Source organism: Piliocolobus tephrosceles, chromosome 12 (assembly GCF_002776525.5).
Source record: "Piliocolobus tephrosceles isolate RC106 chromosome 12, ASM277652v3, whole genome shotgun sequence".
Taxonomy (NCBI): Eukaryota; Metazoa; Chordata; class Mammalia; order Primates; family Cercopithecidae; genus Piliocolobus; species Piliocolobus tephrosceles.
The window spans coordinates 51,054,375-51,075,881 of NC_045445.1; the positions used below are offsets into that span (position 1 = coordinate 51,054,375).

Genomic DNA, 21,507 nt, shown 5'->3' on the forward strand with positions numbered 1-21,507 from the left:
GAAATCCAGTGTGGAAATCCGTTACCCAGCAGTTGTGCATGTCAGGATAAATATGTAGGAAAAAAAATATATATGTAAATAAACATTTTATATATATACACGTATTACCTAAAGAGATACACATCTGAAAAATGAGTACCAGTCTATTTGCATTGTATAATTACCTTGGATATCTTGGATATCTGTAGGTCATTGTGAGGGGATCTTATAAATGAAAAATACAGAGTGATTTTATTTTCTAAGTATACATTTTTAGTGTTTAATATTTTGTTATTAGGGAGATTCACTGAGAAATACTTGAAAGTATTGAATAGCAAATTGACAAGTTCACATATATTTACTATCTTTGTTTGTGTGGCTATAATAGAATGCCATAGAATGAGTAATTTATAAATAGTAGGAATTTATTTCTCAGAGTTCTGGAGGCTGGAAAGTACAAGATCAAGGCATCAGTGGATTTGGTGTCGGGTGAAGGCTTGCTCTTTGCTTCATTGATGGCACCTTTGCTGTGTCCACACATAGTGGAAAGGGCAAAAAAAAGATGAACTTGCACTCTCAAGCCCTTTTATAAGGGCACTCATCCCATCTATGAAGGTGGAACTTTCATGGCCTAATTACTTCCCGAAGGCACTACCTCTTAACACTGTTGCATTGGGGATTAAGTTTCTACATGAATTTTGGAGGAACACAAACACTCAAACCATAGCATTTACCATTTTATAAAAATGTTCACATAATATTGTTTTATAAAAAAATAAAGATTTAGGCTGGGTGTGGTGGCTCACGCCTGCAATCCCAGCGCTTTGGTAGGCTGAGGCAAGTGATCACTTGAGGTCAGCAGTTTGAGACCAGCCTGGCCAACATGGTGAAACCCTCTCTCTACTAAAAAATACAAAAATTAGCTGCGCATCGTGAAATGTGTCTGTAATCCCAGCTACTTTGGAGGCTGAGGCAGCAGAATCGCTTGAATCCAGGAGGTAGAGGTTGCAGTGAGCTTAGATCATACCACTGTACTCCAGCCTGGGTGACAGGGTGAGACTCTGTCTAAAAAACAAAAACAAAAACAAAAACAATACAGATTTAAACGCACGACTTCACAGTTTGTGTAGGTGTGTGCTTTTTCGGTCTTACACTTCTTTCACCCCAAATGTTCACACCCTGTCGTATGCAGGTATCTCTTCAGCTTACTCAGGGGCTGGACTTTCTCTCTCAGGGCACTGAGCCCTAGCAAGGGACTTCAGACAACATGTTACTGGCAGAAGGTATCTGAGTCACATGGCACCAAAATATGTTAGTGGTGGTAAATATTCAAGTTACTGGTGGCAAATATATATGGGTCTGCAGCAATCTCAATTCTTGCCTCCTCAGAAGAAAGAATTCGACTGAAGTACATAAGGCAGAAAAGGAGACCGAGGGAAGTTTCAGAGCAGGACGGAAGTTTACTTAAAAGCTTTAGAGCAGGAAAGAAAAAAAAGAGAAAGGAATGCTTGAGTCCACTCGGTCAGTTCTTGAGATCTTATTGGAAGCTGCCAATTACCCGTTTCAGGTGTTTTTGTCTATTGGGAAACTGCCTTTTCCTGGTGCTGGCTGAGATCAATTATCATTTCAGAGAGGCAGTGTGACAACTGCTGAACCATCACCTGATGGTCACCTGACATGCCTGCCCCATTTATGCCTGACTAGCTACCTACTGTAATAAAGTGGTGAAAAATTCCAGAAAGTTCTGGCTGATGCCCTGGCACACAGAGAGGCTCCTAGTTTATTCCCTCTCACTGGCCTGAGACTTAAAGAGCTACATTTCTGGCTCTAATCATTAGGAGTATCCATCTACACTGACTGCATTTTATTTTGTCTTTAAGAAAGTACTTGATTCTTTTCTACTTTCATTACAGTGACACACTGAACTTTGACTTTATATTTTCCTGGTCTTTTTTTTTTTTGTATTCTCTCTCTAGGATGGGCTTTAGTTAATTCCAGTCACACGAGTATTTTCAGAACATTCTCTTACTTTGCCCTAACTTAAGTAAACCACAAATATTATAAGAGTTTAGAAAAGCTGTGCATAGAGGGGGTCACCCACAATTCCATGGTTCTCATTTCCACTTTGTTTCTCCAGGTCACATCTGAATCATTCCAGACAAGCTCCTATAGCTTATTAAGCCTCAGCACCTTCAGGGAGCTGGTGATTCTGAGTTCAGAGTCCCCTTGTGAGGAATATATGGAGAAAAAAGGAATGTAGCAAGTACAGAGCTTGGGCTAAGATAGGCACTCAGAGTTCTCTGACTCTGCAGAGTAAATGAATACAATGTAATGCACTGGAGATGACCAGCAAGCTGAATTCTCCGTGTTTGTTTCAGTAAGTATCTGGGTCCTAGGCCTCATGATTGTGATTGTTGCTAACCACCTTTGCAGGAGTGGCTACATTAGAAACATCTCCCTGGGTGTTAGGCTGGCAGCAAACTTTCGGGGGTGGTAAGAACAGGAAGTTAATTCTCCTCTGACTCCTAGGACACTCCTCTCTCTGCTTGGGGAAGGAACTTCCTGTAAGCAAGGCTTGGGACTTGCTCTCACCTTCCTCAGCAGTCCTGCTCAATCTTCTCCAAACTCCCGTCCCCAGGCCACACAGATTCTCCTCAAGAGAGCCCTGTAAGGACATTGGTTAAATGTCATTGCCTTCAGGACACACCATGGGTGAGTTGGCCAGCATGAGGCTGGAGTCTCAGGTCTCCACAGGGCAAAAGGGACTGAGCCCCCTTCCCCACCTTACCCTAACCCACATGACACCCAGCCAATCTCCCTTTAGATGGGGGTGGGCAGTGGCAAGGGCCCAGGCCTGAGTCTTGTGGTCTTCTCAGGGCCAGGGTTTGAGGTATGAGGATGGTCTCCTGAGGCAGGGGTTGGTGAAAATTAACATTCCTTGGTTGTACACCTAGAGGTGGTAGTGGGGCAGGGAATAATACATTTTTAATCTTCACACTAACCATTCAAGGTAGATTGTATTACCCCCCACCCCCGCCCCAGAAATTTCTTAAGGCTTGCTTTACGGCGCAGCGTATGACTTATTCTGGAATGTTCCATGTGTAGTTTTTCTGTGCAGTGTTCTATGTCATTTAAGCAAACTTATTACTCATGCCATTTAAATATTCTCTATGTAGCTGAATTTCTGTCTGCTAGTTTTATCTGTTACTCAGAGAGGTGTGTTAAATTCCCACAGTCACTGTGGTTTTATTTATTTCTTTATTTACTTAGATCGGTTTTTGCTTCGTATCTAAACATAGATTGGTCCGTGTTAATACATGCATACAAATTTAGAATTACTTTCTTTTTTTTTTTGTATAACTTGAAACTTTATTTTTAAAGTATTCTGAAAATTTTTCAATAATTTTAACCACCACCTACTTCCCTTAAGCACACACACATTTTTATCTTACAATTATAAGCCTTATTGCAGTCCAAAACAAGAAACAACAATTCTACTAAGTTAGCCAGCCAATCAAACTACTTCAGTAAATAATCATGCTACAGCCTGGAATCACTCAAACAAAAAATTCTTCTAGTTCTCTTTAAAGATATTTGTTTATTTTTTCATAAAATCAAAGTAAGTGATTCAATAATACTAACAGTTCTAGCATGCAACAAACCATCTAATATCTAATGTTTAATTTTTTTTTTTTTTTTTGAGATGGAGTCTTGCTGTGTCGCCCAGGCTGGAGTGCAGTGGTGTGATCTCTGCTCACTGCAAGCTCCGCCTCCCGGGTTCACGCCATTCTCCTGCCTCAGCTTCCTAAGTAGCTGGGACTACAGGCACCCGCCATCACGCCCGGCTAATTTTTTTGTATTTTTAGTAGAGACAGGGTTTCACCATGTTAGCCAGGATGGTCTCGATCTCCTGACCTCGTGATCCACCCGTCTCGGCCTCCCAAAGTGCTGGGATTACAGGCATGAAACACTGCGCCCGGCCTAATCTTCTTAACATGTATATTTTCATTCCTATAAAGTTTCTGTAAAAAGCTTGCAGTGATAATAAAGGTAAATAAGTACAGTTGTTCCTCGGTATCCACGGGGTATTGGTTCCAGGATGCCCCCAGCCTGCCCACCCACAGATACCAAAAATCCAAGTATACTCAAGTCCCTTACATAAAATGGCATATTTGCATATAACCAGCGCACATCCTCCTGTATACTTTATCTCTAGACTAATACCTAATGGAATGTAAATGCTATTTAAATAACAATTATATTGTATTTTTTATTTGTATTATTTTAATTTTTTTGTCCTACTATTTTTGATCTACAATTGGTTTAATTCACAGGGAAAGAGTCCGTGGATACGGAGGACCAACTGTGTTTTGTTACAGGTACTTCAAATAGCACTTTAGTACATCTTTGACAAAATTTTTACAATAGTCCAACTTTCAATATGAAACAGCTTAAAAAGGCATGGGTCAAAAATAAAATATAGTAGTATCACTTAGGCAAATAAAGCTTCATAATCATACAAGCACAACAGTGTTAGGACTCTCCCTGTTTAGGTTGGGAAAAAGAGTATATAAAATATTTCCTTCAAATAAAATTACATAAATTGCTTAAAAATGCCAAAATCAATAATTTCAGACGTACTAAGGAAAAAAACCTTGAACATTATTTGAAAATATAAACTAGTTATTCCTTGCTTTCGTGTAACAGATGAGTTCTTGAAAAGTTTTGTATAAAGCAAATTCTGTAAACTATTATTTTGCTTGCACTGGAGGAACATATCCCAAGGAAACCTAAGAGAAAGTGTTATTTAAAGCATGTGATTCTCCTCTGTTTTTGTTGGCTGTCTCTACGTAATAAACAGGCGCACTTCTATGTCATTGGGTGTGTTACTGAGACTGTCATGTTTCATCTCTGTAAATTAAACCCAAGTTACTTAAAAATCACCTGTGGTAAAAGAAGCAAGCAGATCACCCCCACCTACTATCCCTCCCGCCTCCCCCTTCCCCAAAAGGGAGTTCTCAGATTATGATGCAAAACTTACAATTGTTCATTTATCCACATTCTCAACAGAGGATTTTCCACTATATTTAAGTATGGTAGGATAATTACCCACCTGTTCCTCTTTTCAGCTTAGAAACATAATGATTAATTCCTTTTATTGCTGGAAAATGTCATTCCTGAAGATTTTATAAACAAAGGCAAATGTGAAGGACAATTTGTCATTATGAAATAAGTCCTTTGTAGTTTAGAATATTTTCCAAATCATAACAGTTCTATTTGGAATGATACCCACAACTCTACAAGCATCTTATCCCTCTACAGGAATGACTACTACTGATTAAAATAAAAATTTAACAAGGATCAAAATAAAATTCTGTAGCATTAGACTCTTGCAAAAATAAAAACTAAAACTAGACCTAGCCATTGCCATTTGATCAAACTTAGAACAGGCTTAAATAATAGGACCACTCCATTAAAGAGGCATAAAAAGAAAAGTTTACTAAAATAAATGTTAAAGTCTTATGGAGATGAAGATCTCTAGAATAGAGTCTAGACTACTGCTATAATTAATGAGCAAATAAATGACTTGAAATTATCCCTCTGAAAAGATAAAACTGCATATATATTATGAAAAAGACTATGGCACTTGGAAAATATTCCTGGTAAGTAAACACGGTAAATGTATATGGATACATCCTAGCCTCTTGTCTACTTTTAAATTATTTTGTGAAAGATGGCACTCACTGGGGAAAAAAAAAAAAAACCTTAATCACCTGAAGAAGTGAGATTACCACATAGTTCTAAAAATAAATAGCTTTGAAAAAACCAGTGAAAAAATACTACAATTTTCTCATCCATTTTCACCTTTAGTGCCTCTGTAGTTCTGTAAATTTACAGAAAAAAAAAAAAAAAATTCCAATGCAATTTGAGCCACATGTGGACAAAATTATGCTTTCATATGAAATGTAAAATAAATGAAATATAGCAGGACTATGTACTGCAGCTAAAAGCGAATTTTTGCCTCTCAGTTTTTTGAGTATATATAAAAAGAGATGGCATGTCTTAAGGAATAATTCCTTTAAAAAATGAATTTGACTAAATTATTTGTACAGCATCATGAATTTATATTTTTCAGTACAGCCAAAGCATATGTTCACAATATTAAAATGCCTACTTTATAGCATCAAATCATGTTCTTGCCTCTGAAAATTAATTTGGCTGTTTCTAAAACATTGTATTAATTTTCTATGTATTTTACCTACTTACTATGCAGGACAAATACTTGTGAAACCATTCAACTTAATGCAGGCCTCTTGATAAAAATGCATTTTAAATAATACAGGCTTTAAAAATAAGATCACCAGAGACCACAACTGTTAGTGGTTGCGACAGTTTACATAACCGAATCCAAGGCAACCACTTTCTCTTGTGGTCATTCTTTAAATTGAGTAAGTTGATGTCTCTTCCAGTGAGGAGCCTGTCTGAATGTTTTGCCACAAGCTGAGCATTCAAATGGTTTCTGCCCTGCATGAATTAGGTAGTGTTTTTCCAGTTTAGATGGAGATCAGAAACTCTTAGCACAAATACTGCATCGGTACAGGAAGACATCATTTTTCTCCTGATGCTCTGAGTAACTGCAAAAAGGATGGCTTTGCTCTGATTCCAAAAGTACATTAGGAAGACAGGGCTGCCTGGTGCTACCAGGAATAAAATCCTGTGAGTCTGCCTTAACTCCCGACATTTGATTTGACACTGAAACCTCGTATTTTTGAACACCAGGAGCCTGACGTTGTTGGGAATCATTATAGTTAACATTATTACCTGGATGAGTAGAAAGATTGTTCAAGTTTCCAAATTCTATTTGGCAAAGGGATGCATAAGGACTCTTTTCATTATGAATCTGTTCATGTCTTTTTAAGTGAGCTGACTGTCTAAAAGATTTCCCACAAATATTACAGCCAAAAGGCCTCTGTCCAGTATGAATTAAATAGTGTCTTTTTAGTTTGGATACAGAAGGAAATACCTTCTCACATTTGACACAAGGGCATATCTTATGTCTAGTATGTTTTCCCTTGGAACTGAAAAACCACACTGAAGTACGTCACAGTTATTAAATAATTCCTCACCTGATGAGCCACAGATTGACAAGTCTTTCTTATTCACCGAATTATCAATGCTTAATAAGTTTGCTGTCATAAGGACATCTTTCATTTTTTTCCCACATTTTGGTTCTGGAACTGCTTTTGCCAAGAAAATGGCAAAGTCAATATTTTCTTTTGTTTTTTTATTGCCAATTGTTTTATATGTTCCATGTTTGCCAAGAGAACCCACAAATGTTCTTTGGGTTTGTTCAGAGCTCAGCTCACCAGAAATACGATCACAATTTTTCAAGAAACTCTTTTTAAATACGTTTTTCCCAGATCAAAAGTTACCTAATTTTTTACTCCTAGCACGTTTAAGCTAGGCCAAGATATTTTTTTTAACAATGGTTTTATAGTTGTAGCTTCTTTTGAACCTGCTTGGAATTTTGCCACCTCTAGCAGGAAAACACATGTGTTCATTGAGAATCTACTGTGATTCAAAACACTTTTCACACTTTGGACATTGAAAAGAGACAATATAAATTGAGTGGACATAAAGTGGATTATTCTACTCAGATTCACCAATATCACCATTTTCAAAACCACCCTGATTTGCCTTTAACTTACTAGGCAGGGGGCGATATTCTGTACGCCTCTTCTTTAATAAAAGAGCCCGAAAAGCCTTATTTCTAGTATGAATTTGTTTATGCTTCAGAAGTTTGCTTTGAATCTTAAATCCTTTTTGACAAAAACAACATTGAAAAGATCTTTCTTCTGAATGTGTAAGTTGGTGGATTTTTAAGTGAGGTGACTGTTGAAAAGATTTACTACACAAGACACATTTAAAAGGCCTCTGACCAGTATGAATAAGTACATGCCTATTAAGTTTTTTTTGTTTTTTTTGTTTTTGAGACAGAGTCTCGCTCTGTCGCCCAGGCTGGAGTGCAGTGGCCAGATCTCAGCTCACTGCAAGCTCCGCCTCCCGGGCTCACGCTATTGTCCTGCCTCAGCCTCCAGAGTAGCTGGGACTACAGGCGCCCGCCACCTCGCTCGGCTAGTTTTTTTTTATTTTTTAGTAGAGACGGGGTTTCACCGTGTTAGCCAGGATGGTCTCGATCTCCTGACCTCGTGATCCACCCGTCTTGGCCTCCCAAAGTGCTGGGATTACAGGCTTGAGCCACCGCGCCCGGCCATGCCTATTAAGTTTTGACTGTGATGGAAACATCTTGCCACAGATTGTACTTGCTTGAATATTCTTTCTTCTCTTCATGTTATATGTGGGATTGGACTTACAGCACGGGTGTAAAGCCCATCTTTCCTCTGGTAAAAGTATTATACACTCCATACATTGACTTTTCTTGCTTGGCCTCCAGCAATCTTCTGACCTGTTTAACCTTATTCTGATAGGTTTCTTTGTAAAGTTGTTGGTACTTCACAGATGTCTTCAGATTTTTAAAGTGGTGCTGACAAACACTACATTTAAAAGGCAGATTATGAGTTAGTTGATGCATCTCCAGATGAACTAGTTGTCTAAAGGTTTTATGACACACATCACATTCAAATGGCTTTTGACCAGTATGAATGAGATAGTGCCTAGCTAATTTTGTTGATGGTGTTTCAAAGTGCTTGAAGCAAATATATGGCCTGTTTCTAGGTAGTTTGTTGGCTGCCACGCACTGTTGAATCTTTAGCATTTTTAAATTGTTTTCAGCCATCATATTTTTCAGTGATATACTCTGATGAGCTCCATAGTGTTCTTACACCAATGTTGCCTCAAGGCTGAAAGTCTGTTGATTTTCTTGTCTTGACTAGTACCATTAAAACGATGTGAGGATTTCATGAAAGTAGGCGAACAAGAAATGAAAGACCTTAGTGGAATTGAGGCAGGTCTGACCCTCCCTGGGGGTCTTTCCACTTCTCAATCAGGTTTCTGAAGTCCTCCTCACACACCTGGAGCTGGCGAGGGCCTGGGAGCCACGCATCTCAGGCCCAGGTGCTGCGAAGGCAGTGCGCGCACCTGCTTTCTTAGTATCTTCTTGTTGATGTGAACCTTTATCATTATGAGTTCTTTTCTCTAGTATTTCTTAAAGTATATATTTTCTCTTACTAATATGGTTATATAAGCTTTCAGTCGGTCAGTGTGCAAATGGTATGCATTGTGCCATTTTTCTTATTTTCAAATATTCTATATTATTAAATTTTACATGTTTCTTTTCAGGATAATTTGATGGAATCTTTTATCTAGTGTGGTACTCTCGGCCTTTTAATTTGGAATACTTAAGTCTAATTTCTTTTAATGAAAATATAGGTATGATTTGGTTTAAAGAGACCATATTACTATATATTTATTTTTGCCTGTTTTAAGTTCTTTTTCCACACCTCTCCTTTGCAATGATTAATAGTTTTAACTATTAAAATTTTACCTCATTTGACTAGAAAGTGAAACGTTCTGCCATTGTTGTAGTGTTTATCCTTAGGATTACAATATATATCTTTGGCCTATCAAAATTCAGTGTAAATTAGTTTTTTTTTTTTTTTCTTTTGAGATGGAGTCTTGCTCTTGTCGCCCAGGCTGTAGTGCAGTGACGTGATCTCGGCTCACTGCAACCTCTGCCTCCTGGGTTCCAGCAATTCTTCTGCCTCAGTCTCCCGAATAGCTGGGATTACAGGAGCGTACTAACACACGTGGCTAATTTTTGTATTTTTAGTAGAGATGGGGTTTCACCATGTTGGTCAGGCTGATCTCAAACTCCTGACCTCAAGTAATTCACCCACCTGGGATTACAGGCATGAGCCACTGTGCCCGGCCGGTTGGTCACATTTTTGCCCAATTTTTGTTACATTAACATCATTATGGAATGTATGTCTTTTCTTTAGAAATGTTTTTCCTTGGCCGGGCGCGGTGGCTCAAGCCTGTAATCCCAGCACTTTGGGAGGCTGAGACGGGCGGATCACGAGGTCAGGAGATCGAGACCATCCTGGCTAACACGGTGAAACCCCGTCTCTACTAAAAAATACAAAAAACTAGCCGGGCAAGGTGGTGGGCGCCTGTAGTCCCACCTACTCGGGAGGCTGAGGCAGGAGAATGGCGTGAACCTGGGAGGTGGAGCTTGCGGTGAGCTGAGATCTGGCCACTGCACTCCAGCCTGGGCGATAGAGCAAGACTCCGTCTCAAAAAAAAAAAAAAAAAAAAAAAAAAAGAAATGCTTTTCCTTAAAGTACACATTTCCTCCTATTATTTTTTGAGACAGGATCTTGCTCTGCCTTCCAGGCGGGAGTGCAGTGGCTTGATCATGGCCCACTGCAGCCTTGACCTCCTGGGCTCACGTGATCCTCCTGCCTCAGCCTCCCAAGTAGCTGGGACTACAGGCACATGCCACCACACCTGGCTAATTTTTTTTTTTTTTTGAGATGGGAGTCTCCCTCTATTGCCCAGGCTGGAGTGCAGTGGTGTAATCTTGGCTCACTGCAACCTCTGCCTCCTGGGTTCAAGCTATTCGCTTGCCTCAGCCTCCTGAGTAGCTGGGACTACAGGTACACACCACCATGCCCAGCTAATTTTTTAAAAATATATTTTTAGTAGAGACAGAGTTTCACCATATTGGCCAGGCTGGTCTCGAACTTCTGACCTCACAATCCACCCTCCTTGGCCTCCCAAAGTGCTGGGATTACAGGCATGAGCAACCACGCCCTGCTGGCAATTTTTTTTTTTTGACGGACTCTTGCTCTGTCTTCCTAGGCTGGAGTGCAGTGGCACGATTTCTGCTCACTGCAAGCTCCGCCTCCTGGGCTCACGCCATTTTCTTGCCTCAGCCTCCCGAGTAGCTGGGACTACAGGCGCCCACCACCGCGCCCGGCTAATTTTTTTGTATTTTTAGTAGAGATGGGGTTTCACCGTGTTAGCCAGGATGGTCTCGATCTCCTGACCTCGTGATCCGCCCATCTCGGCCTCCCAAAGTGCTGGGATTACAGGCGTGAGCCACCGCCAGCTGGCTAATTAAAAAAAAAAAAAAAAAAAAAAAAAATTTGTAGAGGCCAGGCACAGTGGCCAAAGCCTGTAATCCCAGCAGTTTGGGAGGCCAAGGTGGGCAGATCACTTGAGGTCTGGAATTTGAGAACAGCCTGGCCTGGAGGTCTGGAATTTGAGTCCCAGAAATAAGGAGAGGGAACAGTGGAGAAGGTGGAGAAGTAGTATTAGATATGCTTACCACATGTTTTGTTGTTGTTGTTGTTGTTTTTGAGACAGAGTCTCGCTCTGTTGCCCAGGCTCGAGTGCAATGGTGCGATCTTGGCTCACTGCAAGCTCCGCCTCCTGGGCTCACTCCATTCTTCTGCCTCAGCCTCCCAAGTAGCTGGGACTACAGGTGCCCGCCATCAAGCCCGGCTAATTTTCTGTATTTTTAGTAGAGACGGTGTTTCACCATGTTAGCCAGGATGGTCTCGATCTCCTGACCTTGTGATTCATCCACCTCAGCCTCCCAATGTACTGAGATTTTAGGCAAGAGCCAACGCGCCCGGCCGCGCTTACCACTCTTTTTAAATTCTCTCTTTCACTCTTCTGGTAATTAATTTCCATAATTATGTCTCTCCAAGATTCATTCTGGATATTTTCTTCAGCAATGTTTTCATTTATCTGATTCTTCCTTGAGGCAGGGAGCTTGCCTTTGACCCTTGAGCCATAATACCAAGCTTTTAGGGTAGATTTTATTATTCTCCAAGTAGAGGTGGGAATTGAGGGTTAGAAATGATAAGCAATTTGTTCCAGGTTACCCAGACTGAAAAGGGCAGAGCAAGGACTATCATCATAGATCAGCATCACCCAAACCCAAACCCTTTCTGCTGTGCTTGTTTTCTCCTTGGCTGTGAATGTTCCCCAACTCTCATCTCTCAGGAGGTGAAACTATAGTGAAGTCTCAACTTTTTTGGCACTGTGATAGACTTCTTTCTAGATTATAAAAATCACCAGCCTGTGCAACACAGGAAGACCCCATTTCTAAAAAAAAAAAAAAAAAAAAAAAAAAAAAAAAAAAAAAAATCAGCCAGATGTGGTAGCATGTGCCTGTAGTCCCAGCTACTTGGGAGGCTGAGGTGGGAGGATCTCTTGAGCCATAGAGGACAAGGCCACAGTGAGCAGTGATCATGCCACTGCACTACAGTCTGGCAATAGAGCCAGATCTTGACTCAAATAAATAAATAAACAAACAAACATCAGTGAATTTTTTCATTATCCATTATATTTTCCCAAGATTTTTTTCTGGTATTCTAAGTGTTGATGTGCTGTTCTCAATTTAAGGTCACAATGATCAAGTTGCTCAAAGAAGAGCAAGATGTTCGGATATTTACCAAAGGAGATTGAGCAGTAGGTCTGAAAAAGTCAGTCCTGGCATGCATTCTTCATCCCATCAGCAGCAAGATGGAGAAGCAGCAATGCATGGTGCCCACATGGACTCTTCAGTAAGATAGTAAGTGACTAGTCAGCATGGCTGGAATGTACCAGCCGATGAAATACATAACCATGTAGCTGAATATGTCATTCTTTCCAACTTGACAGAGAGAGGAATGACAGAACTCGATTAATGGTTGAGCAAACTTCATTGTAGCCCTGGTATCAGTGGATCAAATGTGTGTAAAAGACTTTCAGAGCATATGCGAACTACCTTTTCTCCACTTGCTCACAGCACCCCCTACGCTATTTCACCCTATAATCGGAAAGGCAGTTTTCGTAAACAAGACCAAACCCATGTTAACATGGAGAGAGAGCAAAAACCTCCAGAGAGAAGAATGGAGGGGAACATGCCAGATGGGACCTTAGGGAGCTGGTTCAAGATCACAGTGAGTGTCCTGGCAAAATGGATCTAATGTTCTGAAGGAGAACGGGGGGAACTGTGTTGGATTTGTGTAGACACTAGATCCTTTTGTAAGGGCAGGAAAGTTTGTAATCTGTCCTTTATTACTAGGAGTTAACATCCTAGATCATCTAAGAGTAAATTCAGAGAAGCAATGTAAAGGAAACTGACTGCAGAGAGAACAGAAGAGGTCATTTACAATCAAAGGAGGAAACGAATGCTAAGGAGATAGAGTATCTCCACACCAGATGCTTCAGTTTGGCTCAAACTAAGGGTGTGAGGGGTTGAATTAGTGGGGTCCTTGTCAAAGGGGCAGGCCTAGTCTGCCTTAGGTAGACTCTTGTGGGACTTTATAAAAGAAAGCTCATATTAAACATCTTAAATTGATTATTTTAAGAAAACTGAACAGTAAGAAAGGGTGTTTAGGAAATCCATGTGTGCTTAGAAATAATGGATACTAGAAATGATGAATGACATAATAATGAAATACATAAGTTAGCAATAATGGATGTTGTCCTATCTTCAACTATTTTAAAGTCTGAAAGGAACATATTTGGGTCCAATTTTAATGTTTAATTCCATTATGTCAGTCTCCTTTCCTCACTCATTCTTTCTTTCACTCATAGGTTCCCTTCGGCATAAAATACAATGAGAAGTGGCTGCTGAATTTGATTCGGAAGGAATGCAGTGTACCCTTCATCCCAGTTGAGGTAAGAAAGGACCGTGAGGCAGACGAGAGAAAACAGGACAGATTGGGGACTGGATGAGCAGAGACTCTGGCCTCATATTTTATTTCTCTTGCAACTCTCCCTATAGTTTCACTATGAAAACATGCATGCCAGCTTCTTTGTGGAGAATGCCAGCATTGCCTATGCACTGAAGAATGTCAGTGGCAAGATTTCGGATGAGGATAATGAAAAGGTGTGTGTCAAGTGAATGACCAGGGCTAGCATCGAGCAAGAGGGCAGAGCAAGTGTGAGGTCTTACTTGATCTTGGGGCTCAGAGTTCCTAGTGCTTACTCAGCCCCTCTTGGGTTCTCTGCAGATATCAATCTTTGTCAGCCCTGCTGGTATACCCCACTTTGCGCAGAAGGAGCTGAAGTCAGAAAAGGTGGAGCAGATAAAGGTAATAGAGACTTACGGCAAGTTGTTCACACAAAGCCAGACCCACTGCTTCTTCCCCACCTATTGCCCCCTTCACCACCTCAACTTCAGAGCCTCTGAAAACCATCTCTATACTCTGCAGCTGGCCATGAACCAACAGTGTGATGTCTCCCAGGAAGCTCTTGATATCCAGGGACTCCCCTTTTACCCAGGTATGGCTGATAACAGTAATTCTATGGCAGATGAGGGCAGAGATGTCTGTGTGAGATGGAGACTTAGAGTTGGCAACTTGGGGAGGAGTTAGTGCTGATGCTGTACCAGGCGGGTCCCTCTCAGACTTCTGATTTTCTCCTCTCTGCTTTCTGGAGACATGATGACCCGTAATACTAAAATGGCGTCGAATCCTGGAAAGTGCATGGCTGCCTCCCTGCACGTCCATGAAGAGAACATACCTACGGTGAGGCCTTAGGCTCATGCTGTGATTGAGGGTGAAGGTGGAAGAGATTAGCTAGGAGGCTAATTGGTCTAAGATATCCCCTGTTGGGGGCCTTCACTCTTAATTCTTAATTCATTCCTCACCATAGCTTTTGCCCTTGAACCCAAACAGCAACAAAGCCTACCAGAAGCTTGACATTATGCCAAAGGCCCCTGACATTAACAAGCTGAATTTCTTGAAAAATAAAATGAGGTGTAATACTCAGATAGTTCTTTGAAGAAAAAGGGGGAGGAGGGTTCATTAGGGTAGTGACAAGAGGCAAGAAAGTGGATTTGTTGGCAAGGGAGGAGACTGAGGGTGCAGGGCCCTCCAGGTGCTCTTTCCTGAGTCTATGTGGTTCTTCTGCATAATTGCAGGTGATGTCTGCAGAAGGGATGGACAAATGGAAAGGGATAGAGCCAGGAGAGAAGGGTGCGGAGAGAAGCCCAGTGTGCACCACCTTCTTGGATAACTCCAGCAACATAAAGTCAGTCATACCCTCTGTCACCGCCTGGGGCCCTGACCTGTGCTTGATAGTGCCCTTCTGCAGGAGGAGGCAGCACTGGTCTTCTGGGAGGACCACAGACCCTCTCCTTCCCCCTCGCCCCACTCCTCTCTCTGTGTCACTCACTCATCTGTGCTTAGAGGTCTCCTTTCCTTCATCTGACATGCTGCCCTTTTCACCTGCTCTGGGATGCATTTCCCGCCTGTCTCCACCCAGCCTCCTTCAGCGTGCCCTCTGTGAGTGTGTAACAGGAAGTGGGGCTCCCCCACTTCCCCAGGACCAGCAGTATTTAGGTGCTGGTGCCCCGGACCCAGAAGAGTCCTCCAGCCCAGGTCTTCATGCTGAGACAGGCCTTCCTGCCTCCATGCTGAGACAGGGTTTCCCTCCCCTGTCCTGAAGGGGATTCTCCTTCTCTTGCTCCAAATAGGTTCTCCCACCCGTCCTGAGCTGGCATGGGGGCTTCCCTGCCCCATACTGAGGGCTGAGGCCCTGGGTGGCTGCTGTCATGCCATCTCTTCTCTGGCCCAATGCCAGGAGCTGGGCCCTCCTCAGGGAGAAACCTGGGTTTCCTGAGTCAGGGGACCAAAAGTGGGCCACCTTCCCGAGGCAGGACTGGAAGGCAAAGGGCAGAGGAGGTTGAGGAGACAGGCCTCTCGGGGCATTGCCTCTCCTTCCCTCCACAACTCACATTGTCTTGCCTGGGCCCTCAGAGGAGTCCTGGGTAGCCCAAGACAGGTAGCATTCCTCGGTCAAGGCGTCAGCACAGAGGGGCACAGGTGTCAGGGACCATCACAAGAGAATGCTGTGGTCCGGAGAGGGGGTCCCCAGACTCTGAACCCCATGCTGAGCTAGGGCCTGACCCTTTACTCCTCCATTTCCCATGCCCAGCTCAGACTGAGCTCACACAGGTGAGAAAGGCTCCAGCTGCATCCAGTGGGCCCCAGCCCAACAGGTGCATGTTTTCCTTACCTGCCTCCGTCCCCAGGATCAGCTGGGGGTGGTGAGGGAAAGGGCTGCAGCAGGGGCGCCCTTTTCTTCTCTCTTCCTCCTTGAACTCCACCACCATGGTAGAGCATCTTTCCCTTCCCTTTGCTTTGCATCCTGTTTCTTCATTGTCTCTCCTCTCCTATGTCTCACCTGTCTCTCCCTCCCCTACCTTCACCCCGTTTCTGCCATCATCCCCCTGCCTTACCCTTCCTGCCTCCTGAGCCTGCATCACCCCCCTCCCTGTCCCAGCATCCTGGGCCATCCCTAAGAGCTGACCTGGTGTTGGACAGGGCCAGGCCAGGCAGATTGATGGACACCCAGTGAGGTAGCAGAGCCCTGGGCTCCCACCCCATTTCCTGCTCCCTGTGGAGCCTTCAGTGGGGACCTGGACAGAAGTGAGAGAGGGATGGAGGGAGGAGAAGAAAGTCCTGAAGCCTGGGCTCTCAATGCTGCCCAGGGCTACAGGGGCAGGGACTCCGGAGTGTAGGTGGACACATGGCACTCTGTCTCTGATGTAGGTGTGATTGCTCCCATGAGGAGGACAGCTCCACAGTTTCGCTTACTGTTGTCCATTTTGTTTTGATTTTCGGCAGCTCCATCCTGGAATTGTTCCCCAAATTATTATGCCTGGTAAGCATATTTCTTGATCATTGACTTCCCTAATTGGGACTGATGCTGTCCCCAACTGCCCCAAACCCCTTTAGATATTGTCCCAGTTACATTTATGGATCTAACCCTTAAACCTCAAGGGAGGGGGAAGGTGATACAGTCCCATGTGGGAAATTGGCAGAGCCTGTGGAGCTTCTTCACACAAGCTCACAATAGCCTTCAGGTGGCGGCAATCCCGACTGTAGTCTTGCCCATGTAATTTCCAGAATGCTTTCACACCTGATTTCTGATCGCACCCTCTCCTGGGTCTTTCCTTTTCCCTAATTATCCAGTGCCACCTCCCGACTTTGCACTATTGACTTCCTCTTGCCTTCTCCAGGACGGCCAGCAGTCACCCAGACCAACTCTGTGTGGTACTGAAGCCCACAAGATGTTACCAACCTGTAAGGTGAGAAGAGAGGATCCAGCAGGGTGGTGCATGAGAAAGGGGGGGTACCATCTGTGGTCCTGGGGACTCTTTATTCCAGGGAAGCTTCTTTGGATCTGAGATGTTGAAGAATCTGGTCCTGCAATTCCTGCAGCAGTAAGTATCCCTGGGAATCTGAGGCAAGAGAGGGTTAGGTCAGATGAGGTTACCCAAGTACAAGTCTGCCCATAGTGAGACTTTTAAGTCTCATTTGGCACCCAGGCCACAGTGGTAGCCTATCCTTACTGGTCCCCAACAGGTATTACTTGATCTATGACTCTGGAGATCGACAGGGTCTCCTTAGTGCTTACCATGATGAGGCCTGCTTCTCCCTGAGCATTCCCTTCAACCCTGAGGACTCAGCCCCGTGAGTATTATAGCTCAGACCCTGGTCTGGGGCCGTGTGACTCCCCTGCAGAAAGACACCAACTCCTGGAAATGCCCTCGCTGGCCGGACCACCCACTCCTGCTCCTCTTTTTCTCCTAGGAGCAGCTTGTGCAAGTACTTCAAGGATAGCAGGAATATAAAAATTCTCAAGGACCCCTGTAAGTGCGTGATGGAGAAGACTGGGCAGGGTAAGGGGGTGTGACAGGAACAATCACACAACCGAGGTGTGGCAGCCCCCCAAATCCTTGCTTCTCTTCTCCTCTACAGACCTGAAGGGGGAGCTGCTGAAGCACACAAAACGTGACATTGTGGACTCCCTCAGTGCGTTGCCCAAAACTCAGCATGACCTCAGCTCCTTCCTGGTGGACATGTGGTGCCAGACGGTGAGCACCTGCTTCCTCCCTCGGGCAGGCCCAGAGAGCCAGAGGTGGGTAGGAGGTTAAAGGGGATCCTGAGCATCTGAGCCCTTCCCTTTCAGGAATGGATGCTCTGCTTTTCTGTCAATGGGGTGTTCAAGGAAGGTGAGTGTCTGTAGAGTCCCTTCCCCAGATCCCCCACTGCTCCCTCCCCTTGGCTGGGCTCCCTCTCAGAACTCCCCCAGCTTCCCTGATTTCATTCCTTTCCTTCCTCTTGTTCCCTCTGTGTTTTCCTACCCCAACTCTGCCCACAAACCACCCTGATCTGACCTAGGTCCACGCCTGTCTGCCCTGCACAACTCAGGCTTGCATTAAGGACACAGACTATGGAGTCTGACAGCTCTCATCCCAGGTCCTTACTCTGTGAACTTGTGCTAGTTACTTAACCCTTCACTTCCCTCATTTGCACAATGGGGCTAATAATAACCCATCTCTTGGGCTACTGTGAAATAGGAATCAAGTGAACTTGTGGTTTTCACAGGGCCCCACACATGATAAGGGCCCTATCACTGGGAGTGGATTATTCCTGTTCTTGCCCTCCCCATTCCTACCACATCTGCCTGACTCCAAGTGAGCAATTATCCTGGTCTGGCCCCCTTCTGTGTGAGTGTCAAGCAAGACTGATTGGGAAACACCGTGTGAACATGTAAAACCTGTGCAACTCTAAGGCAATGTTGTTTGTTGTCTTTGAAGTGGAAGGACAGTCTCAGGGTTCTGTTCTTGCCTTCACCCGGACCTTCATCACTACCCCTGGCAGCAGTTCCAGGTTAGTGCTGTGTTGTGGGTGGGAGCACCCATCCCAGCCTGGGGCCAGTGGTGTGGGAATGTGGTGGTGCAGTCCTCGGGGTGTTCTCAATGTTGTAAAAAACCGACAGTCTAGTGTAATAGTTAAGAGTTTGGGCCAGGAGCAGTGGCTCATGCCTGTAATTCCAGTATTTTAGGAAGCTGAAGGTGGGAGTATTGCTTGAGCCCGAGAGTTTGAGACCAGCCTAGGCAACACAGTGAGACCCTGTCTCTACAAAAACACTAAAAATTAGCTGGGTGTGGTGGTGTGCATCTATCATCCTGCCATTCAGGAGGTTGAGGTGGAAGGGTCTTGACCCCAGGAGGTTGAGGCTGCAGTGAGCCTAGATCACATCACTGCACTCCAGCCTGAGTGAGACCCTGTATTGAAAAAATTTTTAAAACTGTCTGGGCTCTGGAGTCAGAGTATGAGTTCTTTCCTGATGCAATACTCACTGTGACTTTGGTCAAGGCATATGACCTCTTTGTAACTCAGAATCTTCCTTTGAAACTGGTGATTACACTGTCTATTCCCTTGGGCTATTGTAAAGGGCAAATGTGAGTGTAAAACCATCCTTGGGTTGTAGGTAAACCTGCAAAACTGGTGAAGCATGTAGGCAATCTCTCCAAAGGTGGGCTCTGTGGAAGGGTTAGAGGGTACCAGCCAAAAAGCTAGGAGGCAGGCACAGTAGAGGTATCGAAGAAATCAGGTTTCTGAACAGTAGGAAAAGATCCTTGTAGGGGGTGGGGAGATGTCTTTCTCTCCAGCTACCTGATGGCCCATTTTTCCTCCAGTCTGTGCATCGTGAATGACAAGCTCTTTGTGCGGGATACCAGCCACCAAGGGACCCAGAGTGCCTTGTTCACCCTAGTGCCCACAGCCTTCTCCAGCGTGCCTGCCTTCTCCCAGGAGCAGCAGAAAATGGTGCAGGTTTTCTCTGTCCAGTCAGGGATGAACTACCAGTTGTCTCAGAAGTGAGTGCTGGGCTGGGCGTGGTGGCTCACGCCTGTAATCCCAGCACTTTGGGAGGCCGAGATGGGCGAATCACGAGGTCAGGAGATCGAGATCATCCTGGCTAACACAGTGAAACCCCGTCTCTACTAAAAATAGAAAAAAAAATTAGCCGGGCGTGGTGGCAGGCGCCTGTAGTCCCAGCTACTTGGGAGGCTGAGGCAGGAGAATGGCGTGAACCCAGGAGGTGGAGCTTGCAGTGAGCTGAGATTGCGCCACTGCACTCCAGCCTGGGTGACAGAGCAAGACTCCGTCTCAAAAAAAAAAAAAAAAAAAAAAGTGAGTGCTGGGTGTGTATGGTGATTAGTGATTGGTATGCACTGGGAGGAGCAGGGGAATGAATAATGGGAACTTGCAGATGGTTGGCTTTGCTTCTTTATTTCACTCAGTATCAAACTGAACATTTCCCTTTTGGTATATATTCAGCTACCTAGTTATTTTGAACAGGTGTACAGTACTTCTCTGAATTCTGTCAATCGAGAAAAATGACGAGACAAGTCTCAATCATTGTAGGAGATTTATTTGCCAAAGTTAAGGACATGTGCCCGGGAGACAGGTCTATGCCTTTCAAGGATGACTTTGAGGACTCCGGATTTAAAGGGGAAAGGGTAGAATATTGAGAAGTACACAATTTTCATGTAAGGGGGAGGGTGGGGAAAGATAGTTACTCATGCCTTTGTCTGGCTCAGTGAATCTACATTTTTTTATATAAAGAGGACATAGACAAAATGGGGCGGGGGAGCAATCAGATATGCATTTGTGGCTGGTGGACAGGGGGGTGACTGTACCTGTAAAGATAAGCTATCAATTTACATTGTCGTGGTGAAATTTTAATAGAAACACCTTACAGTAAAGATCTTGCAGCTCACGAGAAATTTCCTTGCGGACAAAATATGGGGGAGGCGTGTAGCTTTCCATCTTATAGCCATCTTATTTAGGAACCGAAAGAGGAGGCAGGTTTGCATGACCCAGTTGCCAGCTTGATTTTTCCCTTTAGCTTAGTGATTTTGGGATCCCAAGATTTATTTTCCTTTCACAGTTCCGTGGATCCTGTTCCTTTGTTGGTAGATATTTCGCTTTTCAGGGTTGGTAGACACTTGGCTTTTCACAGGGTTCCTTCTGCTGCAATAAATTCCAGAAAACACAGACATGTTTCTGTTGCATAGATTAAGAAATGGCATTGTATTGTCAGAGTGTCTCCACTTGGGTCTTAATGGATGTTACCTGTCCTTCCTCCACCACAGCTGCCTTCATAACAACCAGTGTGACTACGTCCGAGCTCCTCATGTTCTTGCACAGCCCAAGGTGAGGTCTAGGAATTCAGGCCAAGTGAGCAGAGGTTGGGTGACCTGGGGATGGAACTTTGGGCTTCCGGCTCTGCTGATCTCCCAGCTCCCTCCTGCACTTCCTCTCGGCCAAGGGCAAGATCCCAGAGAAGGCCCTCACATAGCCTGACCTAGGATTCTGAAAACAAAGCCCTAAGAGGAAATCCTTAAGTGTCATAATCTTCAGCCTCATCATCTTCCCTGTATTTTTATTCCAATAGATGTATTTCGCTGTGACTGAACCAGGAGATCTGGCTCAGGCTAAGAAGCCAAAGCCCAACTCACAGGGCTGACTCTCATCCTTCCAAAGGGGCCAGTTCTGTGCGCTTGTCCACCCCTGTCACTCCCAGAATCTCTGTTTCTTTTCATAATAAAGAATGATGTTGCTTGTTATGTCAAATCCCTGCAAAATCCATTTGAGTCAGGCATTATAATCTCTGTTCTACGGAAAAGGAAAGGAATATTCAGAGAGAATGAGTAATTCCTGGGAAATCCTAGAGTAGAGTCTCAAATCTTGGACCCACCCTTAG

General features: G+C 44.0%; 1 protein-coding gene and 1 pseudogene across 1 annotated transcript; one reads left to right on the plus strand and one right to left on the minus strand.

Moving 5' to 3' along the window:
* Positions 1-2,543: 2,543 nt before the first annotated feature.
* On the plus strand, positions 2,544-21,377 carry NXF3 (nuclear RNA export factor 3). Its single transcript, XM_023202221.2, has 20 exons — positions 2,544-2,691; positions 12,355-12,523; positions 12,740-12,893; positions 13,534-13,617; positions 13,724-13,828; positions 13,953-14,033; positions 14,154-14,223; positions 14,380-14,468; positions 14,864-14,973; positions 16,572-16,608; positions 16,967-17,035; positions 17,115-17,170; positions 17,313-17,420; positions 17,541-17,599; positions 17,709-17,824; positions 17,920-17,962; positions 18,551-18,623; positions 19,436-19,565; positions 20,897-20,957; positions 21,199-21,377. Exons 1-19 carry the CDS (start codon positions 2,664-2,666, stop codon positions 20,906-20,908), a joined length of 1,593 nt encoding a protein of 530 aa, XP_023057989.1. The 5' UTR covers positions 2,544-2,663; the 3' UTR covers positions 20,909-20,957; positions 21,199-21,377.
* LOC111535979 lies at positions 6,374-8,779 on the minus strand (annotated as a pseudogene).
* Positions 21,378-21,507: the final 130 nt, after the last annotated feature.

What these genes read in the sequence shown, in the direction of transcription:
- NXF3 (XM_023202221.2), top strand. Translation starts at nt 2,664, where the DNA reads ATGTCATTGCCTTCAGGACACACCATGG. An exon ending in CAATGGGGTGTTCAAGGAAG is followed by an intron (nt 17,963 to 18,550) that starts GTGAGTGTCTGT and finishes TTGTCTTTGAAG; the next exon opens with TGGAAGGACAGTCTCAGGGT. An exon ending in ACCCCTGGCAGCAGTTCCAG is followed by an intron (nt 18,624 to 19,435) that starts GTTAGTGCTGTG and finishes TTTTTCCTCCAG; the next exon opens with TCTGTGCATCGTGAATGACA.